Genomic DNA, 25946 nt, shown 5'->3' with positions numbered 1-25946 from the left:
ACCAAACGCGAAAAAATATTTGAATACACAAACTAATTAAAATTTCTAATTAGTGCGATTGAGCGACTTGGAGACAAAAATGAGAGCAAAAAGGAGTTAGTTTTTTTAGGGTAGACAAAAAGGAGACAATCTTTTTTTTAAAGTTAAATTGAAAGTCATTAAAACAAGCAGCTATAAACTGAATTTTTTGACTAAGTTGAGTTACGCGTCCTGGGGAAGAAATTGAGACCTCTAGTTATCAGGTATATTGCGTACAACAACAAAAAAAAAGACAAAGAGGCAAAAAAAAGATTGCAAAATTTTGCGAGAAAAATGTGTCTCAGCCAAAAAGCATAAAACTATTCAACAGAAACAATTAACATATCCAGATAAGAACCTTTGCAACGCTCTCCTATTTCCCTACTATGCTTTACTTCAATTGGATCCGTCAATAATGTTTTAATTCGACAAGGAAACATAAAGAGCTAATAAAAAATGCAATTATGCTACAAAATAAAAAAATTAAAACATGCAGTATCAAAACGAAGAAACCATCAGTTGAATATCAAGCCGTTATTGACATTTTTCATTACTCAGAGGAAGTTAGTTTCCTTTTCTTACCGAGACGGTGCCCAAAGTTGAGAGAAATAAAATAAAATAGTAAGCAGAGTTCAAAATTTCACCGATTTTTCTTATCACAAATATATTCGAAGTGATAGCAGACATTAGATAACAACTGAAAGAATTATCTAGGCTCAGTTAAGTCACAAACAATGCTAACTGGATCTTTTAATGCTGACAGATAATCATTGGTATACAAAAACTATAATAAAGAAAAACAAAACTCAGGAAGTCCATAAAATTTTCACGAAAACAATTGGTCAGAGCCATAAAAACAACGGGCTTAACTCTGAAACGATATAATCTCGTCGGCACTTGGTTTTTGGATATTGTATCTGCCATTATTTGAGCCCTGATTTGGAATTCTTGTCAGTAATTTACATAAAAAACATTTACTTAGCGGAAATATTTTTAAAAAATGTTCGGGCCGCGTGAAAATCTGAAAATTTATTTATCGTAAAGATCCATCGTGAGATTAAGATCGGCCCAGATATTGCTGCACGTCTTACGAAACACTCAATTGTTCAGATGGTTTCGAAATAGATCATCTTTTACACAACACTTTTCAGAGTGTCAAAAAAAGATAATTCATTTTGTATAATTATCGAGTTTAAATTTGAAAAAAGGGAAAAATTGTCAATCCAGAAGACTCCTAAAACCAACGGGAATAAAACTAGCTCTGTTTTGAGCTTAACAAGAATATGAAAGCAGTTTTAAGGTGTCTCGGCAAATTTATAGTAAGTGGGCTATAAAAAAAAAGCAAATTTGATCCCATTTTTGACGAAAAAAGTCGGATTTTTGAAAAAATTAGCATGAATTCTAGCCAAAAAACTCGAATCGAACACTTCATAAACCCTCCCCTATTTTACGAGACAAAGTAAATAACATTACAGTTAAAATTTTTTACATATTTCAGCAAAATTGACGAAAAATTGGTCAGAAATAACGAAAATGTGAATAAAAACTGCTGAATCACGTCTAATGCTCACAAAAGTTCAAACCTAGATAACTCCCTATGACAAACAAATAACAAAAAAAAACTGTTTTATTCCATAGTCTACGCCGGACGGGCTTTCTAATGACACCACTCACAACTCTCTACGATGATTATATTGATCGGCCAAAATTGTCTGAACAAAAAAAACCCATTTGAGTATATAGCTCCTCCCCCACTAAAGTGGGTCGGAACAATAATGCAAATGTCCCGATCATGAAATTACCATTATTCCTTTAGCATTGAAGAAGAATGTGGATAACTGTACAATTATTTTCAATGATGGTTTGCCTACTGAACTAGAGATCACCATTCTGTGAAATTATCATTTTTTTAAGCAGCACTTTTATATTCTACAAAAAAGCAGTTCAAAAAGAAAATTTGTAGATTTTTGGCGGACAGGATATTCTTCTCTTAATAATTATGATATATATATATATATATATATATATATATATATATATATATATATATATATATATATATATATGAAAAACTAAGTGTGAGAGCTCAGAGGTAACAACCACTGTAATCGTTATAACTGCAATGAGTATGATGGTTTCAAATTTAACAATTGCCTGCTCATGGCAATGGAAAATTTCTGTCCCGCACTGTAAATCACAATAATAGTTTGACGATTCCACTACTAAAGGCCAACCTCAACTTCATACCAACATTGTCTTTGTTCTTTTTGAAAACATGATTTTGCATTACGTTGACAAATATTGAATTTGATCGAGTATTTTTGTATTTTTAATATATATTTGTACTTAGTAATGAATGACTGAACTTTAAATTGCTTAACTTTTATAGGAATCTCTAACTAGTTGTCGGAACTGTAGGAATTTAGATTCAGTTAATACTAGTTAATACTATCAGTTAACAAATAATTTTAATATTCTGATAGAGTATTAGAGTACGGTTATATAAGATTTAGTAAATTAACTTCACAATTTTGCTAAATAACCTAATTTTTTAAGTACAGTTTCATTTATTTACATAAAAGTTAGTTGGGTTAATAAAAAATTGAACTATCAACGAAAATAAGTAGATTAATAGGGAAAGAAAACAGTGATGACAGCAGAGACAACTGTGGGCACCAGCAAGACTTTTTGATTTCTCAGAACATTAACCAGCCGCGCTCCGTCCAGGAGTCGAATAGTAATAATCTGAGGCTAAGGCGGCGTCCTCCTGAAAGACTGGCAAGTTAGGTTATCTCATGTAGTGTGGCCGGGTGAACCAAATAGACTCCTAAAGGTCTACAGTAACCCTAAGTACCTGATGGGCAGCGTCTTAGTGTTCTATTCAAATGGGTTATAACTCGTCTATCTGGATTAAAGAGTGAACACCGATGAACTCTTCACGTCATTTTCATTCTCGTTTAGGTATATTGGTTGATCCAGTGTCCAAATAGTTGAATTGAGGGCCTGGTATAGTTCTCAACCTTAGAGTCACCAACTTCTTAGTAAGAAACTTTTTTTGTAACAAACCTCTTACGATTAGAGAATATCTATTTAAGTCGAGGAGCAAGAAAACCTATACTGGTGTCACCATTTATCATTTAATTAGTTAAAGTGCTATAATGCCTGGACAACATCAAAAAAGGATTGAACGGAGGGTTTGAAATAACCCTTTATTCTATTTAAAAGTAAAAGGTTTGTGAAGTAAGTACCCCTCCCTTTAGTATAATCCTTCAAGGATCTATTCCCAGTAGAATTGTGAATAGGATAGACCTTCATCCTAGATTATTCAAATTTTATCATAATCAAGATACAACAGGCCGTTGCTTAGGCCGTTTCAAACTCCATAGATCGTGCACTCCACAACAAAACGTGTTTATGGTTGGGCATCTGTAGTGAAAATAAATTTGAATTGGCCAATTTACAAATATAATTATAATGTATGTGTGATAGAGAGATGTAAAAATGGGAATAAATGATAGCAGTTGTTTTTTTGTTTATCTCTTGTAAAAGATCATTGCACTAAGTGAGAAGAACAAATCATTGTCGACAAAGAATCAAATGAGTTTGAAGGTCAGTAAGTCATTGGATATAAGCCAATCGGGGAGCGCGACTCAGTCAGTCCATGTCTTCCTCACCATCGCTCATTCCGTTCCTATCGCCTCCATCCACACCTGATATCTGAAAATGTTACTAATATTAACTGAAATTTGTCGGATATACAAAATTAATGTTATTGCAGCTTCGCAAAATGCAAGTGTATTAGGAAAACCGCTTCGAAGATGAATTCGCCATAACACATTCGAATGAAATAGAGTGAATCTAATTTCGATTCTGAAAATTGTGCTCTTTTAGCTGTCGAAAAGTTTATGCTGCTTTTGGTCTCGGTCTAATCTCAAAATTATCGTTCGGTAAATTATTCAGAAATACCAAATAATCAATAATTTGCTACAAACGTGTTATAATCGACAAGAAAAAAGAGCAGCAACTTAGCGACAGATTTTCGACTAATCAAAAAAAACTTGTGATCGAAAAGTGATCAGATACTAACCTCTGGTCTCTTTAACTTCCCATCCGACAAGACGTTTACAGTGCATCGCATCACCAACTCAGACAGCTTCGGGTCATTTCCTGGGATTGGGGTGGGTGTCTTGGTGTGTGGAGCAGTAGTCATGGCCCCTGGATCCATGGCTGCAACGTGGCTCAGACACCTGATGTAGGAAGTGGCTATTTTGAGGATGGCCAGTTTGGACAACTTCTGGTTGCCAGAGTAGCAAGGAATGCTCTTTCGCAGTTGCTGAAACGAATACAAGTTGAGTAATTAACATGCACTTATCGGAAATTGATAAACTTCAAAATATTTTTTAGACATCAAGTAAATTCTAATTTTCCAAACAACCTTGAAACCCAAATTAAAAATGCGACACTTTTGGTAGACCACTTTTTGTTTTAGAAAAAATACATTAGTTTTGTCAATTTTTACGAATTTAATGCGTTTTTAAATCAAACCAGATTAACATATTGATAAGAATTAATTAGAAACATTTGATATCTTGGGAAATACCGACTTGGGGAAAAAATTAGACTGTAAAAATTTAAAGAAAAAATGTAAGAATGGCGGCTCAAGGAAGAGAACAAAAGCATGAATGACTATCAGTTTAAGATCTAGCAGCTCTTATTAGCCTGTAGCCCTTTAGCAAATAATATGTTCGAAAAAAAGCGTTCAACAAAATCAATGCATGGGAACTCTTCACAAAACTTGTGCTCTAAGAACGGGCTGTTTGAGTTATTTGAGAAAGGTCCAATTTAAAACGAAGTAAGTCACATATAATCTAATTATACTGAACATCAAAAGTTACTTTTTAATGTTCAGTATATGATTCAAGCAAAGGTACAAAAGCAAATTTCGATAGCCACAAAATAACATTTACTTCGAAAATCATTTTGAAACAGGAACTGCCAACCAATTGAGGTCAACAAACTTAAAACAGTAAAAACAGAGTTCTGTTTTACTATTTTAAGAATATTACTTACATTCCAACGCCTTGATTCCTAACAGACAATTATCCTCAAACGAAAAAGAAAGCCAGCAATATGACTGACAGACACAGCAGAGACAAACTAATCAACTTTTTATGCCGTTATGTCTCCCAAGGCAAAAATAGTAAACAATAAAACTACACTACGCAACCTTCAAGGCCCATAACTCCTTTTCAAATAAAGGAAATTCAGATAGAAAATTCCGACAAAAATCTATAATCTATAAAAAGAATAAGACCACTGCATGGCAATGTACTCAATTACAAAATGTCAGAAAAATTGGGGAAATTTATCAAGCTTTCGAAAAAAAATTGTCAACAAATGTAATAATGAATTTTCAAAGTGAAAAAAGCAAAGGGCCTTTGAAATTATTCTAATAAAAATCAAATGGTACAAAGGAATCAGTTCATGTACCAAGCAAAAATTTTTCATTAATTTTGACATATAATTGGCAGATAAGACCAGCGTATTTCAAAATTTCGATCCTTACAATGAGTTTTTGACGATGGTCACATACCTGTTTTACCACAGCTGTTTGGTTAATAATGATTAAATTGTCATCTAAAGTATGAGCTCACAGCAGATTCGATGGAAATTAACCAAATAATTATAAAAGGTTTTGAAAAAACTATTTGTTATGAGAAATATATTTTTTGTTCAGACCATTCATAAAATCTGCAGTTCCAACAGCAAAATAGATTTCTATTGATCGGCGTTTTATGTGGAATCAGGATTCAACCGTTTTGTTAAAAAGGAGCGCATTTTCATCATCAAACTTGAAATATTAACAAGGAGGCTCGGAAATGCGAGTTCGCACAAAGTTCAGACCCCTCTCAACCACGTTTCTGACTTAATTGTCCACCAGGAATTAATTGTCCCTTACATTTCATCAGGCAAAATGTGACCTGTCTTTATTAAGAATAATGGACGAGTAGACGGAAAATAAAAAAAAGGGGCGAACTTAAAAATTACGTTTACACTTTTTGAAAATAATTAAATTCAAAACCATGAAAGAAATTGGCTATCAACTGAAACCATTCAATGGCTTCATTTATACCTTTTTACAATACCATTGAGATCTGACATTATCCAGGACATCATACGTCTACAAAAAGAACGAATATAGACAAAAATCAAAAAAGTCCATTCAATTTTGAGAGGAAACGGTGTCGAAGCCTATAAAATCACACTCTATTCACTAAAATAATAAATATAATCAATAGCGCCTTCTTTCACCGCCAATAATGTGATAAATGTCTTGTCACTAATGTGCCATTAATGTGATGATCGGATAAAACAGCAAAAAAAAGAAGCTCAAAAATTGGAAATTGCCAAAAAAATTAAAAAGTTATGAAAACTTGTATTATAACCCCAAAAACCATTATTTAAAAAAAGAAACATCAATGGAAATTACATTAAAATCGAGTTGAAAAGGAGTGCGACCTCAATTTTTGTTGAGACTACGCTAAAAGGTGGCAGAAATAAGATTGAAGAATTGCAAATCTCAAAAGATTTGGTGCTTTTGAGATTGCAAATCTCAAAAACCAATATTTTCCTGGCAAACAAATTTTTTAAATTCGTATATAAGTGCGAGCTTTTACATAAGAAGTGCGAGCTTTCAAATGAAAAAGGAAAATAGATTAACTTGCTACGGCTTAGGACGCCAGTGGACATGTCATTAGTGAGACTAAGTCAAAAAGACTACGAAAAATAATCCAATTTTTTCACAACTCTTCTCGTTTTCGGTAGCAAAAAAACATCGATTCTGGAGGCAAACAGACCAATAAATCAGCATATATTTAGTTACTCGTAACTCCGCTCATGTAGTACAACCCTTTGAAGTTTAAACATTGTTTGGGAATAGCCGGGTTAGAACATTATGTCCAAACAGGACATTAAAGACACTCCTAGTACACATGACTTCAAATTAAGTTTTAAAATAGCGCTTTTAAAGGCCGCTTGCTTTTTAAGTCAATTTTGTGTTCTGACGTGACTGAATGAATTGTTTTTTTAAATGAAACGATGGTAATAGCTCACTCCTCTCCGATAGATTGCGCCTCAATACAATTCAAAGTGTGATTTACAAAGCAACGTTGAGATCAAAATTACGATGCCTGTATGAAACCATTTTTAAAAAGTATGAGTCGTGATGTTCTATTTAATGGTGAATAACATGTCAGGAGTCTCATCAGATGGGTTGCATGGCTTCGGAAATGAGACATAACTGCAACCATTTTTATATTTTTGTTATTTATTCATTTTTTTTTCAAAATAAGGAAACTGAATTGACAATAAACTTAGATCTGACCCATATGTTTTCGCGAAATGATGCGGGTGGATTTTTAATTGCTTCCACGCATAGCATTGATTTTTTATCCCTATCAATGCATAAAAATGAATGTGCACCTCAAATGCAGAACTGATGGTGTGTACTCTGTTCCTCTCCCGTGCATTCGCTATTATCCTCCTTGCTCGTGACGTCATTGCCTTGCTCTTCAACTCCTCGTACTGAGTCATAATTGAACTGTCCGGCTGCTGCTGTTGTTGTTCAATCACAGGTGTTGTGGCAGCACTGTTTGAACCCAGATGGGGGCTGATTACGGGGGGTGCTAGAGGTGGGGGGACCACTGGGGGAATTGTAGTGATTGTTTTCTGTGTTTGTTTCAAAGCGGCTGTTGTTTGTTTTGATGACGATCTGAGATTGTGAGAAGTTGATGACGTCAGACGCGGTGATTGACTCGTTATGGTTGTAGGAGCAAGGGCTGAAAAAAGCATACTGAACAATGATTATGATGGCAATTTCAGAAGGCTAATCAGGCAACTTATGAATTGTAACATCCAAAATAATCAAAAAGGAAAGAAATGGGATTAACAGAAGCAACCTGTTGAAGCTGAGCTTAAGGAATAACAAGCTTGCATAGGCGGGGAAATTAGAAACAAAACACTTTCTGTTGTCTTAGTCATTTAATAGTTATAGTTATAGTTCTAGTTCTAGTTATAGTTTGTCACGTGAGAAAAAAGAGAAAAGGGGGAAATAACAAAAAAGCAACACACAGAACTCAACGTAGTAGCCGCAGAAAACGGCTGAAAGTATAACTCAGCAAAATATTGCAACAACAAATTGTCTTGAGCAGTAAATAACGTGTTACTGTGTCTTGAACTAGAAATATTCCTGAGCAGTAAATTGTTACTGTGTCTTGTATTCAAAATATTATTCTTGAGCAGTAAATTCTGTTACTGTGTCTTGCATCAACGAATTATTGGAGCTGAAATTCAACTGTTACAACCCCAACTTCTGGTATTCTCAACTTGTGAGTACAAACAGCAAAAGCCAACTTAGGTTTAAATTTAAATATTTTTGCACAAACAGGTCTTAGACATATATCTTTGTCTTCGATTTGTTTTTTCTATCGGATTGAACTGGTATACATAAAGAGATCCCGTATTGTGTGATCTGTAGCAATCCAGTTCAAATTGATAGTTGAAAAAACTAAGATCAGCAAATAGTTACGAACTAAAATAGTTAATGCAACGGTAAGTACAGCAGAGCGGATATACAGTTACAAAAGCGAACTGCATAAACGAAGTATCCGGACAGATTTTGTAACCACTCAGAACGAACTGGGCGGTGTAAAACTTTCTTTGTGAAACACAAGGAGAGCAGCCGTTACATTTGGTCCGCCGACCCGGACAGTGGAATAAACTGCTGTCCAACCCAATAATCGAAGTGACGAAGTCATCGACGAACGAGAACAAAACCCAACGAACATTTCAACAACGCAAAGCCAATTAGGCAAAGCAAATAGGAACGTTGAAAAGCAAAAACTAAATTAAAGCAAACAAATAAAGGAGCTGTAGAGATTCAAGCTGCAGTCCCGAAGTACACAAGAAGTGACTCCGTCACAGATTCAAAGCGTTTTGGATCGACAGATCAACAACTTGCGAAACAAGTGGATTGAGAAACAGGAGGAAGGTTTTGAGCTCATTGATAATCGAGATCGACCAAGCAAGCTCAAGACTCTTTATCAGCAGATACTGCAATTAGACGACAGCACTCAAAAACTCGTGAATAAGAAAGCTGAGACTCTCCGAGACCCAGATATTTCTTTAAAACGCAAACTTGAGAGAGAAAAATACTTTCAATATTTGAACGCAGAGTGGTTGCCGTATATCCACGGAGAGACAAACATGTCAAGCCAGCAAAGCCAGTCAACTCTTCATGCTAATGAAGAGCAACCGCCTGCGAATAATGTGCAGCAGTTAGCACAAAACGTTGGAATTCCAGAGTTTAACCAAAACCATGGTAACACAAGCAATGCAACGACGAATACGGTTACACGGACAATCAACCAGGATACAGAAGACGCTTCGGAAGCATCTTCAGTGAAACGTCGGGTTGAAGAACGAATGAAGGAATTCGAAATTGAATTCGAAAGAAATTTGCAAATCGAACGAGCACAATTTGATCGAAAGAAGTTGGAGCTAGAAATGCAAGTGAAAGAACTAGAGATGCAACATCAGCTTCGGCAAAAGGAGCGAGACCTAGAGCGCCAATTGCAAAAAACAGCATTGGAGAAAGATGACTTCCGCTCTCAATCGACTAAGGCGCGTGACAAGTCACCTTTCAATTGGATCCCAAAAGGGAGAGATGTCTCGGAGTGGGCGAATTCGATGAACGACACGCGAACGCCAATTCGACCAAGAGCTCGCTTTGACGTCAGCCCTGAACGGAATAAGCAGAGGCATTACCCATGGTACCCAAACTCTCGCGAACGCTCAGTAAGTGTTGAAGGGCGGGATATATCGCCGATAGCTGGAAGGCACTACAACACTGGACATTCAAGCAGTAGTTTACCAAAATTGAGGTTGAACAATTTTGACGGAAACCCACTAGAGTGGCCTGAGTGGTCTAGCATGTTCATAGCAACAGTAGATAAACGCACGATTCCCGACTCAGAAAAAATGAGCCATTTGAAGACTCTGCTAACAGGCAAAGCAAAATCTGCAATCTCGGGAATGGGCTATTCTGGACAGTTTTATAGTGCTGCCTGGAACATTTTAGAAAGAAAATTTGGAAGACCGCATGTAATTATAGATGCGCAGCTCGAGAGCCTACGAAAAGCTAATCAAGTGAAACCTCATGATTCAACCAGCCTGATTAATTTTTCTGTTATTGTATGTAACTTCGTGAACGTGCTTAAAGAGTACAAACATATTGGTGACTTGCAATCAAGTTCGACATTGTACATGGCAGTTGATAAGCTACCACAGGTTCTTAAAGAAAAATGGTGGTTCTACGTCGATGACAAAGACGAGGACTGGCCTGACCTTATCATGTTTGAAAAATGGCTATCACGAATGGCATTCGTGCATGAAGGGTTTTCATCGTTTAAAGGGGAACAGAAAGAAGACCGACACAACACAAATAGAGAAAAACGATTCTCGAAGACATCGAACTTCAGTGCAAGTTCAAACCTGCAAGAAACCAAGCAAATGCAAAACAACAACTGCCCACTAGCGGATGGCACTCATAAAATATGGAACTGTCCAATATTTAAGAATATGAATGTCACCGATCGCTATGCAGCAGTGAGAAAAAAACGTTCATGTTATGGATGTCTGGGGAAAGGGCATGCAATCAAAGATTGTAAAGTCCACCTGTGCGGTATAAATGGATGTACCAAAAAGCACAACAGACTGCTACACTCAGAAAACCAAATGGACGAGGGTAGTCACGCAGTTAACGTAAGCGCAGCAACAATCAACCAGAGTAACCAAGTTACTAGTTTTCTTCAAATAGTTCCTGTATCGGTTCACAGTGGTAGTAACAGGTTGACTACCTACGCTTTCCTCGATAGTGGGTCAACAGTATCATTCTCATCGACCAAAGTGTCAAGAATCAACTACGAGCCAAAGGCATGGACGTTACCTTGAACATAGCTGGCATACATGGGACGCAAGATTTGAGGACAGAGAAGGTTCCTATCACAATAAAGGGACTAAATTCAAAGGTGCATTCAATTGAAGCGTTTGCACACCCATCAATCTCGTTGGGAAACACAACATATGATTACAAGGAACTGAAGAACAACTTCAGACACCTGAATGTTCTCACAAACAGAACATTCAACCTGATGGAAGTAGGCATCATACTTGGACAAGATGCCTACGAAATTCAACGTCCATTGGACTATAAGATTGGAACACGAAGTGAGCCTTTCGCCGTCTTAACAGAATTAGGATGGGTAGTCAGTGGTCCCATGACAGGCAAGAAAAGTCAAAATGTTTGTCATTTCGCCTCCACAGAAGATGTGAAAGTGGCAGAAAATATCCAATCATGGTGGGACATAGAAACCTATGCTTCCAAAATAAATGTTGTAAGTCAATCAAAGAAAGAGCAGCAAGCTCAGAAATTTCTAGAGAGCACGACAAAGTTTACAGGCGAGCGGTACGAGGTGGGCATGCTCTGGAGTGAACCAGAACCCAATCTCCCAAACAACTACGGCTCGGCCCTTGGTCAGCTCTACTCACTGGAACGAAGATTCCAACGAGACCCAAACTTAAAAGAATTGTATCAACAGTCAATTGATACAGATGTTGAAAAAGGATTTGTGAAGATCCTTGGTAAATCGGAAGTAAAAAGCACTTTCGGAAAGGAATGGTATTTGCCACACCATCCAGTACTAAACCCCAACAAACCGGGTAAAGTTCGCCGTGTTTGCAACGCTGCAGCAAAATACAAGGATGTATGTCTAAATGACAAGTTGTTAGCCGGACCCGATCTACTACACGGATTGATCGGAACAATATTCAGATTTCGAGAAGGACCAATTGCCCTAACCGCAGATATTGAATCAATGTTTCTTCAAGTGCAAGTTCCTGATCGGGATAAAAGCTGCTTGAGATTCTTGTGGCGACCAACAATGAACGAACCTGTGCAAATTTACGAGTATCAGCGTCATGTTTTCGGAGCAAAGAGTTCACCAACATGTGCCAACTACGCTCTGAAGCGAGTAGCGATTGATAACGAGGACGAGTTCCCTATTGCAGCAAAAGCAATCCAAAACAACTTCTACATGGACGATTTCATCAAGTCAGTCGAAACACCTGAAGAAGCAATCAAAGTTTTCAAACAACTGCAACCTCTTCTCTCAAAACATGGATTTGAACTGAAGAAGTGGATCACCAACAGCAACGTGGTAACCAACGCAATCCCAGAGGACTTAAGATCAATCAGCAAAACAAAGCAGGTTGAAGTAGAACCCAGCCAGGAAGGGTCATCAGTGCTTGGGCTTCAGTGGACGATTACCGATGATAGTCTACAGGTTTGTAGAGGTACAAGCAAAGAAGTTGAGACCCCAATCACCCAAAGGAAGATCTTATCTCTAGTTTCTTCAGTGTTTGATCCTCTTGGCCTGTTTGCACCATTCACTGTTCATATGAGACGACTCCTGAAGAGCATCTGGACAAAGAATGGACAACATTGGGACAACTCAGTGGAACCTAATGAAGAAGAAGAGTTTCTGAAATGGAAAGACCAGCTTCCAGAAGTAGCAGAAACCAGCATTGATAGAAGATACTTCAGCACAGCCAAGGACAAATGGGAACTCCATGTGTTTGCCGACGCATCTGAAGACACAATGTGCGCAGTGGCATACCTACGTTCAAAGCCCAAAGAATACTCAGCAGACTTAGCATTTGTAATCGGAAAGTGCAGAGTCGCACCGATGCGACACCTTTCCATACCACGCTTAGAACTACAAGCAGCAGTGATGGCGGTGAGACTTAAAGAACAGATAGTGAAGGAACACGAATCGAAGATTCACAGTTGTAACTTTTGGACAGACTCCACTACTGTTCTGCAATGGATTCATAGCTCCCACCGTAAGCAACAGGTGTTTATTGCAAACAGAGTGGCTGAGATTTTGGATACAACTAATGTTTCACAGTGGAATCATGTGAGTGGTATTAACAATCCAGCTGACATCGGGACACGAGCGATCAATGTTGACGAACTTAAGAGAAGAGAATGGCTCACTGGGCCGGCCTGGTTGAAGCAACGAGAGAACGAATGGCCTGAACAGTTGAATTTAACATTTGCTTCAGACGAACAAAACGACGAAATGGTCTTCTCAGCAAAGGTTGAAGAGAAGAAGCCGATAATTCAGTGGGAACGATTCAGCAATTACAATCGACTAGTAAATACAATGGCATACATTCAGCGTGTATTCAAAAAACACAAACCGGCAACAAAAACACTAAGTGTTGAAGAAAGAGAGGTTGCACAAGCAAGCATCTTCAGACTACTGCAGCAAGAACAGTTTACTGAAGAGATGAAATCTCTCAAGGCTGAAAGGGAAATTCCAAAAAACAGCAAAATCCTCCAGTTTTCACCATTCATTGACCAGCAAGGACTTATTCGTGCCCAGGGCAGAATAGATAAAAGTCAATTGAACTTCGAAACCAAGCATCCAATACTGTTACATTGGAAGCACCATGTAGTTGAATTATTCTTGCAAAATGAACATAAGAATAATCATCACGAAGGTACTGAACATGTCAGAAACATAGTTCAGCAGAAATTCTGGATCCTATACATACGAAATGCTTTGAGATCGATCAAAAACAAATGCATTAGATGTCGAAAGGGAAGAGCCCAAACAAAGGCACCAGTAATGGCAGATCTACCTGAAGAACGATTAGTCGCATCAACGGTATTTTCGAATGTGGGCGTTGACTATTTCGGAACATTCACAGTAAAGATTGGTCGAAGAAACGAAAAAAGCGTTGGTGCTGTCTATTCACATGCCTTACTGTACGAGCGGTACACATAGAGATTGCACCAAAACTAGACACTGATTGTTGTCTGAACGCAATTATGCGATTCATTGCACGAAGAGGCAAACCGGTCAAAATGATTAGTGATAACGGGACAAACTTCGTTGGAGCTAAAAAAGAACTGGCAGAGTATATAGCAGCATGGAACAAGGTGCGCATTGAAGAACATCTGATTCAACAAGGTATCAGATGGAAGTTCAACCCACCTGCATCACCACACTTTGGAGGAGTGTGGGAAAGACTGGTTAGGAGTTGCAAGAAGGCAATGTACGCAGTGCTGGGCAACCGATCAGTCACGGAGGACGTTCTGTCAACCACGATGTGTCTTGTTGAACAGACGTTGAACTCTAGACCGCTGACACAGGTCAGTTCTGATGCTACCGATTTAGAAGCTATTACTCCGAACCATTTCCTATTTGGCAACAAGAACCTTTGTTTACCGTATCTATCAGGTGCAGAGCAATTTGTTGATCATAGAAAGCTCTTCCGACAAACACAAGCTTACGCAGACCTCATCTGGGACAGATTCCGTAAGGAATACTTGCCAACGTTGAATAGTCGAAAGAAATGGCAGACCACAACGGACAGAAGTCTTCAGCAGGGTGATCTTGTGTGGTTAGTGGAAGACAGTGACAAACGTGGATATTACAATCTGGGTCGAATAACCGAAACATTTGAAGGTTCCGACGGAGTGATTCGATCAGCGAAAATCCGAACAAAAGATGGATTCTACAAGAGGCCCGTAGTGAAGCTCGCTCCAGTACTACCAACTGACGATGATGTTTTCACGAAGGAAAACAGGGCCGGCGATGTTGAAGCTGAGCTTAAGGAATAACAAGCTTGCATAGGCGGGGAAATTAGAAACAAAACACTTTCTGTTGTCTTAGTCATTTAATAGTTATAGTTATAGTTCTAGTTATAGTTCGTCACGTGAGAAAAGAGAGAAAAGGGGGAAATAACAAAAAAGCAACACACAGAACTCAACGTAGTAGCCGCAGAAAACGGCTGAAAGTATAACTCAGCAAAATATTGCAACAACAAATTGTCTTGAGCAGTAAATAACGTGTTACTGTGTCTTGAACTAGAAATATTCCTGAGCAGTAAATTGTTACTGTGTCTTGTATTCAAAATATTATTCTTGAGCAGTAAATTCTGTTACTGTGTCTTGCATCAACGAATTATTGGAGCTGAAATTCAACTGTTACAACCCCAACTTCTGGTATTCTCAACTTGTGAGTACAAACAGCAAAAGCCAACTTAGGTTTAAATTTAAATATTTTTGCACAAACAGGTCTTAGACATATATCTTTGTCTTCGATTTGTTTTTTCTATCGGATTGAACTGGTATACATAAAGAGATCCCGTATTGTGTGATCTGTAGCAATCCAGTTCAAATTGATAGTTGAAAAAACTAAGATCAGCAAATAGTTACGAACTAAAATAGTTAATGCAACGGTAAGTACAGCAGAGCGGATATACAGTTACAAACGCGAACTGCATAAACGAAGTATCCGGACAGATTTTGTAACCACTCAGAACGAACTGGGCGGTGTAAAACTTTCTTTGTGAAACACAAGGAGAGCAGCCGTTACACAACCCCTTATTTGAACCAAAGTCAAACACAAGGATTTTTTAAATACATTTTTGTAATTTTGCCATTTTTCTGACAGCAGAATCAGTTATATATCATTACTCTTCTGTCAGAAATTGGAAGATAACCATTATTCTGCCAGTTTCCTAAAATGAAACCATTCTGCATCGACTAAGGCAGCCTAATAAAAATGATTGGCAATATTGAGAGAGGCATCATTTCTGATCACGGATTCACAGATCACCGTGAAAGAATGTTAATCTGATTAAAGAATTCCATAGAAAAAATTAATGACATAGTAACATACCTGATGCAGCTGCGCCTAGGCTATTGGCAGTCATGGAGTTACTTGGAGACGTCTGAGAACCCGACCGGGATCCAATCGAGAGATCCAGCGAGTCCTGTGGCGACTCAGACCTCGACTCGGATCCTTCTTCGTTGCCATCGTTCGGTGACATCATCCGACTTCGTTTTTCACTCATGTAACTGTCAATGTCATGCTGACTTGCGACAATCTTGGACAGGAAATCGAGGCTACTTGTTGACGATGTGGCCATGTTTGCTGAGGATTCGGATCCCGATATTATTTCGTCATTTGTGTTGAGATCTTCAGCCGTCGTTGATTTTGCATTTTCAGGTGACGTCAGAGGATTTCCGGCCGATGTGGAATCTTGCTGGCTGTTAGGGGAATGACGACTTGGCTTAGTTGGCTTTCGACGTTTTCGAGTTGAACGCGAAGCGCTCTCAGACATTTTTGTATAACTAACAGTAATTTCTGAACGGTAAGAAGTAATTCACCATAAAAATGGTTGCATATGTGTATTAAATTAATTCGAAGCAAAGTTGACTTTGAATTTGGGATAAAACTTTCCAATAAACCTGAATAGTAGAGAGAATATTGTTCAATCTCAAATAAAAGTGCAGTAATTTCAGCTTGCCAGCGACACTTTTATTCAAAAAGTTTATCTTAATTCGAAATCTGGCAAATTATGACCAAAAAAGTTGGAAGAGATAATTTCCTAGAATTTGAGAGAGGCTTTGGTAAACCTGGCACACGTGGAACAGTTTATGGGCACCAAATTTGTAACAAATTTAATTAAAAAGCCATAAAGGCAAATCAGCATTAAGGTGCAGGGCAGGGAGAAGGCTGACCCGGTCCAAGATTGAACAAATTCACAACACGTGTGGGTGTGTACAGGCGCCCAATATTCGCAATAAATTACAGTATAATGTTTGCTATATACCTTTGAGGTAATGTGCATTATTTCCCCCTATAAACGGTACGCGAAAAGAATATAACAGCGATCATACATGCATACATTATTTCATACGTGTATGAAAAAAGTGAATTTTGAGTATAAAAGCAAAAAAAAGCAAAATAGAGTTTTGAAAGATGTCTTTTTGAGTTTGAGTTGTATGTCCGTGTATATATGTAAGTATCTATCTATCAATCTATCTATCTATCTATATATGACAAAGATAAGTGTTTTGTGCGGTGTGGAACATATTTTAGAAAGAGTGGTGGTTATTTTAGTAAAAGTAAAAGCTAATGTGTATTATGGTTTAGTGCAATATGTACTATGGCCAAAGAGAGGAGAAATAGAAATAAGAGAATAAATCCGCGACACAACTGCGCACATATGTTAACCACATGTGTCTATCGCATAATCACAACTAGCTACTACTAAAGAGCTCTCTCTCTCTCTCTCTCTCTCTTTCTCTTTTCTAGTAGAACTATAGTGTATATAGTATAGCATAGCATATAGTGCCAGCAGAATAACAGATAGGGGAGCACAATGAAGGGATATAAAAAATATTAAATAAAACTAAGAGATAGATAGAAAGAGCGAGAGTGAGCAGTATAGTGAGAGAATGTTAGAAGTATGAGAATAAGAAATTACGGGACCAAAAGGCATTTTACAACAGCAGCTACATTTAAGAGTGTGCGACACATACACATACACACGTATATATGTGTCTCTCACTTGTGATACACACACACACACTCACGCACACATATGTGCATATTCCTGTGTTTCTACTTCATTTTCCGTATGGTGGTCGGATGGAGAGATAGATAGACATATAGACATAGGAAAAGTAAGCTGAGAGGGAGTAGGATAGAAAGAGGTGGGAACATATTGGGAGCATTTGCACCGCGCGGGAGGAGGCAGGCACGCACGCACGCAAGCATCGAACATAGTCAGAATCAGATGATGGCATGGGAAAAAGAGGGAATGAAAGAGGGGGGGGGGGGGAAGAAAACATGCTAGCAACTACTGCACACATATATCAGCACAGGTGGTCGTTTATACAATCGAACGCCCACAAAGCAGATTGGGATGGGAGATATCTGCCGCTGTTTTCACATGTTTCCTGATCCAAATTAAAGCAGGCATGAGTTCTACTGTACACTTGAAAAGTTGGACTGAGGTGATACCAAGGTATAATTTTAAGGTGTTTTTGGGTCTAAGCTGGCGGAAACATTGTTAAAGTTGCCCAGTACTGGATTCGAATCAGTATCTCTTACTTGCAATTTTGTGATAATTATGACAACTTGTCTAAAGCTTTGTATCTTGGGCATAACCCATTCTCGTGTTCTTTCTTGTTCCTAAAGGCTTCATCTTTCTAAGAGAAATAACGTTGAACAAGTAGTATCTTTGTCAAGATATATCAAGCTAAGAAAAAAACTATACATGAATGTTTTAGTCCAACAAAATTTTGTTTCAGGCGTTATCATCTGAACTAATCTTCAAATAGTAGGATAAAAACTGCATGCATTTTTAAACTAAAACCTTTTTATCAATGATGTTCGTAATGTCATACTTCAATACGCAGTATCGCATGCACAGCTACATAACTCACATATGGTCATAGTCAGATAAAAAAAAATAAGCATTTTCGGCGACGTATTCGTTTCTGAATTTTTTTTTCAGAAAATTGTATGTTTATAAAATTTGTAACAATTCCATTTGTAATTTCTTGACATCATTCCTGTTTTGAAAGAGTTGCTCACAATAAAACCACTTTTCATACAAAACAAGTATTACAGTCCTCCAAACCAAATTCACCAAAAGAGAGCATTGTTGCTCATGAAAGGACCAGTCTGAAATGCTGGATAATAAAAATCTGGACCATAAGAACCAGCTGGAAATGCTGGATAATAAGAACCAGCTGAAAAACAAGCAGGTTCTGGCCTAACGCTGTTCGCCAGCAATACGCATACGAAGAAACAGAAGAAACAAATTATCAGATGAATATTGCTACAATATTTTTAATTCAAATTGCTTGGTTAATCACCATCATGGTTCTGATTTAATGTTCATTCACTGTTTTTAGCGTTCCCTTCTTGTTAACTAACTTTTTTTATTTTCTGTCTTTTTCGTCAACTCTCAAACAATGTTTTCAACTCTCCTCATATTTAAAAACCTAATTTATCTAAATTTTGTCGGCTGTTTTTCCATTCGACACCTTGGAGCGCCAAACAGACAGACGCATAGCTAGAGCAAATACAGAATGCAACACACACATACACATGGAGATAGCTAGCGCACAGTCTGTTCACATACACACAGCATAAACAACATACACATGTGTAGATGTAGGGGTAGCTGCTGTTCCCAACACCAGGAGGCAATCAACGGCACAAGAGAGTGTGAACAAAACAGGGGCTAGAAAAGGGTACATAGAAGGATGGAAAGATAGATAAAGATACAAGGAACAGTGCTCGGAATACTAGCCGTCAGAGGATTTAGCCGACAAGGAAAAGGTTTTTAGTCGACGATTTCTGATTGGTCTAGAAGCCCAATTGGCCAAAATATCACTAGTTCGTCCAGACCTTACAATTGGTGTGCGGTGGGGTTGTCGGCTTTATATTCCTGTTTCGTGTTGTTGGTTAGACCAACTCTCGGCGAAGTGGGCGATCGCCTCTAGGAACGGTGGGGAAAAAGTGGGAAAAGGAGAATGGAATGTGATGATATCGTTCTGTCTCACCTATATCAATAAGGGAAGCACGGTGATTGCCGAATTGGCCAACACGGGGTTTAGCCGACAACCAAAAAAATGATAATTTAAGACGACAACCCGACCGCGTAGCAATTTTATTGGCTGGACGAACTAGTGATGTTTTGGCCACTCAGATTTGTCGACCAATCAATTGAGCTGTCAGCTAAAATTTTATTTTTTTGTATGTCGGCTAAACCTTCTGTCGGATAATATTACTAGGACCGGAAAGAGCGCTAGTGTAGCAAATGGCAACATACAACAAACATATACACAGGATAATATTGGATGAGAAACAACCGGTAGAAAACGACACAAATTTAGCAGCAGGTACCACTGCGATTGTAAACGAAACACAGGCACATATTCACACAGCTACACACCAATGTGAACAGACCTCACGGGGTTTACACTAAGTTAATCTACAGAAACAGGCGAACAACTGTTGTTTTCCTTCTCAATAAGTGCGCACAAACAGCTCAGCTTTTAACGCCTGACGGATTTTGCGTGGTTACGTTGTCATGGCAACCTCGCCGCTTGCACTATATACCTGTGTTTTGACCAAAGACAAATGACTGTGCTTGAATGAACGTCTATTATGAAGCTGTTGGCAGCGTTTTTTTTTCTTCAAGTAAAGTTATATTTAATTGAAGGTTAATCATGCTGACATTAGATGTAAACCACATCAGTGAAGGAACACGGCAGCTTATTCACACTGTCTAGGTTTCGGCCTCGACTTATGAAAAGACCATGCTTGAACCAAACGTGGTATTAAAAGACACTATGCTCGGATCAATTAGTCCATGAAAACGCTAGCTCGAATTTATTGGTCATCTCTACTTTAGCTCGACCCAAACTTTTGCTGCTGGACTTTAGCTCGACCCATTTTAGGAGTTCTGTTGTATATACCATAGTCAACGGGAATGACCTTAAAAATTTTCGTTGTTCAAGAAGTTTGAATAAAAAAGGTGCTAATGAAAGCTGTGCTACTATGAACGTCAAAAGCGTTGAATTTTTGACATCGAAAATACTGCAAAATATCGCAACCCAGGTCTAGGTACAGGCTTATGAAAAGACAATGCGCGACCAAAATGTACTATGAAAAGACCATATTCGACTCATTCGAGCTATGAAAAGATTTTAGCTGAAGTTTAAAACATTCTGGACTTTAGCTCGACTCAGATTTTTCGCAAAAGACTTTAGCTGGACCTAAAAATTTACAAAAGACTTTGGCTCGACCCAAAATTTGGGCTGCACTTAAGCTCGACACAATGTCTGCAAACAAAGTCGAGTTAAAATCCTTTCATGGGTCCATCATTAGTCTTTTCATAAGTCTGCTTTTTTGCCATTAACTTTTTACGTGCAATATTGCATATAACGTAGTCAGCATGTATGCTCCTTCACCTTTTACCATTCAAAAGAACCACAATTCCCTCAAAAACCTGCATTATTTTTTTAAGAAAATATAGCTCATAATTTTGGAATGGAAAACAAACTGAATAACGCCAAAATTTTGTCATGGCTAATGGGACTAGCACCAATACACATAAGCTAGCTGGCATGATTGAATCAAGTAATGTGGTACTATACTCAAGCTGCAATAACTCTTTATCTTAAGATTTGGCAAAATTCTTAAGGCTTTTGGCAGTGTTCCAACTGATTCTTAAGTTGGACTGCCCTGGTGCAGAACTATGTAGTCTTGCTTCGGTTCTGCTTCTGTATGTACTGAAGCAGGAAAAAAACAAAAAACTGAAGTTTGAAAAAAAGAGACTTTATGAAAAAACTAATGGAGGCACATGAAAAGACCTTAACTCGACTTTGTTGGTTATGAAATGACTAATTATGGACCCATGAAAAGGCCTTAGCTGGACTTTCTTCGTTACGAAAAGATTTTAGCTCGACCCATGAAAAGATATTAGCTCGACTTTAACTAGGAAGCTCGACCGTGTAATTATAGTCAATATTGCCTTCCTACTAGACTTTTAAAGTCTTTCCATAAGTCGAGGCCTAGGCCTGGGAATAAACTCATTGTTTATGAATCCGTCATTGTTAGAGCTGTGCTAACTAATTCCATTCAGGCAAACAACTAGTTCATATTAAAATGCAATATTCCTTAAATGTTTTTTGGACAAATTCCGACCAAGTTGTACTGCTTGCTGTATTGCTAATTTTGTGTTGCTCATGAACGCTTGTGCATCACAGCGAAATGGGATTAATTAACTGTAACCATGACCGGTTCACGTATATTAATGAAAAGACTCTTGCTTGACCCATAAAAATACCGTGCTCAATCTGAAATTGTTGAGAACTTGAGTGAACCGATTATAAAATTTCACCTAGACCTTTCATAGTGTAATTGCTGGACAGTGTATCTATAGTCAACATTCGATCCCCCATGCTAAAATTATATGAGTTCTCATAAATGGGACTCTAAACCTGAGTGATAACCATATGAAGTTTCTGAATGAAACGATCCGACAAGAAGCGTGTCCGAATTCGTCACCCATTTTCTGTCTTTGATATTTATAATTTTTAAAAAATTGAGAATGATGGTTAAGTAGTTGACAGAAATGTTTTTTTTGTTTCAATTTTCGCACTCAAATGGCTATTACTTTTCGTTTCTTGTGTAATAAACTCTCCAGGATGGAGGATCGACAATCTGCACTCTTCTATTGAGCATTTCGCTTAAAATTCTATTCGCCTCAAATGCCAAGCTCCGTTATTGACAATCATACAAAACTCAGAATGAAAACGATTGAAAAAGCCTCGAAAAAGAGCTAGGTTATATTTTTATTCAAAGATGAAATTTTGCAAAGCAAGTCTTTTTTAAGTCAAACATTTTTCACAATTAAGTCAATCGATCCAATTTCAAGTCAGTGACATTTAAAGTAATTTTTTTCACCTTTTCTGGTAAATTTAAAGCCAGCTGATAACAATGAAAACCACCTGTTTGATACAAAGTTTCTTGCAATGACATTTTTGCTAAACTTAGGGACCTAAAATGAAAGCGTTAACGTGAAAACGCAAATGAAGCTTAAAAAAACAATCTGTCAGAACCAATTCTTGTCAGAACCAGACCAACTGTTGAAAGGATTATACTGTTTTATAATTATTACGGCTGGAACGGCTTTATTTTTGGAAAAAAATTATCTGCGCAAACACAAAATTGAACACACAAAAAGATCAAATTTTAAAAAAAAAGGTGACGCAGCTTCGATTAAATTATGTTTCAGGAAAACAAAACTTGGACCTTAATTTCTCTAAATTGAATTTAACATAAATCCCAGTCATTGTCTAGCCTTGTAGGCAAGACTGGGATGCATGCCAAGGGCATGCTCGTGTCACGACTCCAATTCCATACAACTGTAAGATGACCATAAATCAAGATTTTGGAATTTAAAGATATTTTTATGTTCAACTGTGAAATCCAAATACATATAGGCCCTCACACAGCCCCTAGGAACATCGCGTTACTAGTTAAGATCTTCGTTGGATTATTTACTAGTGGATCCTAATTCATTTTCCTAGAAGTTAAACATCTTGTCAGGCTCAACTTTGAAAACAAATTACATATAGGCTCTCCCATAGTTCTCAGGCAGAGCAGATCACGTTACTAAGTCACATAGCATCAGACTGTTAAAAAAATTTTAATTAGTTAGAGAATCAAAAATTTAAAAACTATTTAAAAATCATACCTCTGAATTGAAAAAACAAAACTGAAAAATGTGAGAACAAACTTTTTCAGATTTTTTGGATTCATTAAACATAGCCGTAAGAATTCCGGAAACAATTCGGAGTCAAAAATTGACCATCCTCACTAACCTAAGGCTCATTCCACCTAATTATTTTAGGCATTTTGAAATAACAACACAAAATAACATGAGAAAACTAACTGACAAAGACTGAAATAGCACCTGAAAAATTTTCCTTTTAGTTGCAACTCCGACAAAACTAGTAGCAAAAGACCCTGTAGAGCAAGTAGTTTTCGGCAAAAAGAAACCAATGGACAGACAACCTCATAAACCAGGTTCATAAATAAAAAACATAGGAACAGGAAAAGAGACGACGATGGACAAATATTTTACTGAAAAACAATTTTTTCTATAAAGTTCCATGCAAAATGCAAACGAAAATCATACTTAACAATCATCGAGCTGAGACAAACTTCAACTAAATACTCTGGTCTATCAGTAAACCACCCAATTTTTGGCTTACACATTTTGCACAACAATTAAAAAATGCAAAGAACAAAAAGATTTAAAAAGACGTATGTTTAATTAAATTTAGTGAAAAGTGGCATGCTTAGCCTTCCAATGTCACCTCATTGTATCAAAGCCGAAAGAACAGCTCTTAACTAAGAATTGACAAAAAAACGAAGCGAGAGGCAAAAACTGGAACAGTTAGGCAAAAAAAACTTAGAAACTGGAAAAATTTGGCAAAAATCTGCTCACATTTACTTAATTTTGTCAACAAAAACAACTGAAATTAATAATCATCAATCAAATTGAAACACTACAAAAGCTAGGAGAAACCATTCCAACCAGATGACTCCTCAAATGCACAAAGTCAAAAAGAATTGAAGACAAATACAGAAACTGGTAGAAAATGCTTTAAAAAATGCAAATTGGTACAAACATAGCTGAAAATTGACTATTTAAAAGTATTTTGTGCTTCAGATGGTTAAGGTCAAAAATGCACCCGAATACACCATTTCTAGTTTAGATAGTTCAGAGAAACGCCCTTGATTAAAACATTGTAGTTAAATAACTGCTTTACAAACCCGTAGGTATAAATAAAAAATTCATCCGTTTAGCGAAAAAGTTTTCACACCTACTTTTCTCGCTATCTCTCCACTAATTATATGAACCAAAAACCACACTGTCTTCTCTGCTCTTCAATGTGTTCAGCCGTTTGACCGAACCCCTTATTTTCCAAATGGGACATTGACATTTACGCCCTGTTTTAAAGACACTTCAAAAACTTTAGCGATCAAAAAAGACGCTCCACCAATACTCCCCTTCCAGTGGTAAAAATCATATCGACGAGGGCAGCATATTCTATCAAAAACGTAATAGAACCCTATGCGACAGTTTAGTTAGTTTACCGAAGTAATAGAACGCTATATGATAGATTTGTTAGTTCAACAAATTTTTATGAAAATTTTAGAAATAGCCAAAAGTGACAGTTTGTAATTGCGAGAAGGCAACTAAAAAGCACGAAAAAAATAGACAAATGCGGAATAAGCCCAGCAATCATTGAGTATCTAATTTTCTACGTTCTACCTTCATGTCATTAATTTTGGGAACCCATGTTAAAGAATAAACCAGGCGCTAAAAACTGAAGGCAGCGCGATTTGTTAAACTAATTTTTAGTTAATTAGTAAAAACGCTCGTGAAGTAGCTAATGCTATATAAACCCTTTTGTCCATTAAGATTTATCCTAAATTTCCGAAAATAAATTACAGGCCCTTACGAAGTGGTCTAGACTTACTAGATTTTGTATCATTGCAATTTAATTAAGGAATTGTTGGAAATAAGCATCTCAGACATTGTGATATGGATTAGGAATGGATAATTAGATAGATTCTAATGGCAGTGCTTTAAATCCACTAATAACAAAACAAATACATCAAAAGCAGCAGCCTAAGTGTCTAATGGTAGTTTGAGAAATCATTCTGTTTTCTGTATTTGAATATGATGTCTAACCGAGTTAGAGAAGTACTTTTTATGCCCCAATGATTGGCCTTAGACTTCATTTCAAATCTCCTTCACCTCATCTCAACTGTGCTTGTTGCACTAATCAGTTAGTGCATACAAAAGTAGTTCTATAACTATCACTTAAACAACCTCAAACTGAAGCCAAACTGTAATGTCCACTGTAAACCTAAGTTTGTTTTAAATTCCAGACCAGGTAACTAAAGTTTTTAAGATATTGTTTGTTGAGCACTGAACAGCAGATATCAAATTCTGAGTCTTGATATTAATTGATTTCGAGTTTGACTTTGAAATGGTTGAGCAAAATCTGTTTAAAGGGTTTTTAATTATACTAAAGTGCCTATAATTACACGCCTATAGGTGCCTATAGGAGGTGCCCAAAATCAGAAATATCAATTGCACACAAAATAATGATGTTATGTTTTAAAATACACCTTTGAAATACACTTTAAAAAAATATATAGGCACATGCAAATAAAAATTGTTTTGCTTTAGTGAAAAACTAAAAACTAATGCAAAATTGGATAAAATGAATGGGGTTGTTCCCAACATAACAGATGAAGAAACTTCCACGACTATTGGTGATTCAACTATCGCATTCCCATCTCATACATGTCACTACGCCAATCAAAATGGAACCGATATGAACGGATGCAAAGCGAGTGAATCAATCCCTCCATGCTACAAATCTTGTAAGGTACTTCAAA

At 37.2% G+C, this 25946-nt stretch overlaps 1 protein-coding gene across 1 annotated transcript; it reads right to left on the bottom strand.

The window, feature by feature from the left end:
• Positions 1-3443: 3443 nt before the first annotated feature.
• Positions 3444-17455, bottom strand: LOC142340044 (uncharacterized). The gene is made up of 4 exons (XM_075390445.1): positions 15831-17455; positions 7501-7856; positions 4106-4351; positions 3444-3735 (listed from the first exon to the last, which is right to left on the bottom strand). The coding sequence occupies exons 1-4, from the start codon at positions 16273-16275 to the stop codon at positions 3673-3675; spliced, it is 1110 nt and encodes a 369-aa protein (XP_075246560.1). The 5' UTR covers positions 16276-17455; the 3' UTR covers positions 3444-3672.
• Between the last annotated feature and the right edge of the window lie 8491 nt (positions 17456-25946).

This window comes from Convolutriloba macropyga, chromosome 5 (assembly GCF_964194025.1).
Source record: "Convolutriloba macropyga chromosome 5, txConMacr16.3, whole genome shotgun sequence".
Lineage (NCBI taxonomy): Eukaryota > Metazoa > Xenacoelomorpha > Acoela > Convolutidae > Convolutriloba > Convolutriloba macropyga.
The sequence above is the reverse complement of the archived record's forward strand: the minus strand, read 5'-3'. Positions and strand labels throughout refer to the sequence as shown.

Excerpts from the sequence above, each read along its gene's own strand:
- LOC142340044 (XM_075390445.1), bottom strand. The coding sequence starts at position 16,275 with ATGTCTGAGAGCGCTTCGCGTTCAACTCGAAAACGTCGAAAGCCAACT. Across the intron at positions 7,857-15,830 it reads CCTAGGCGCAGCTGCATCAG|CCCTTGCTCCTACAACCATA; the intron begins GTATGTTACTAT and ends TGCTTTTTTCAG. Across the intron at positions 4,352-7,500 it reads CCATCAGTTCTGCATTTGAG|CAACTGCGAAAGAGCATTCC; the intron begins GTGCACATTCAT and ends TATTCGTTTCAG.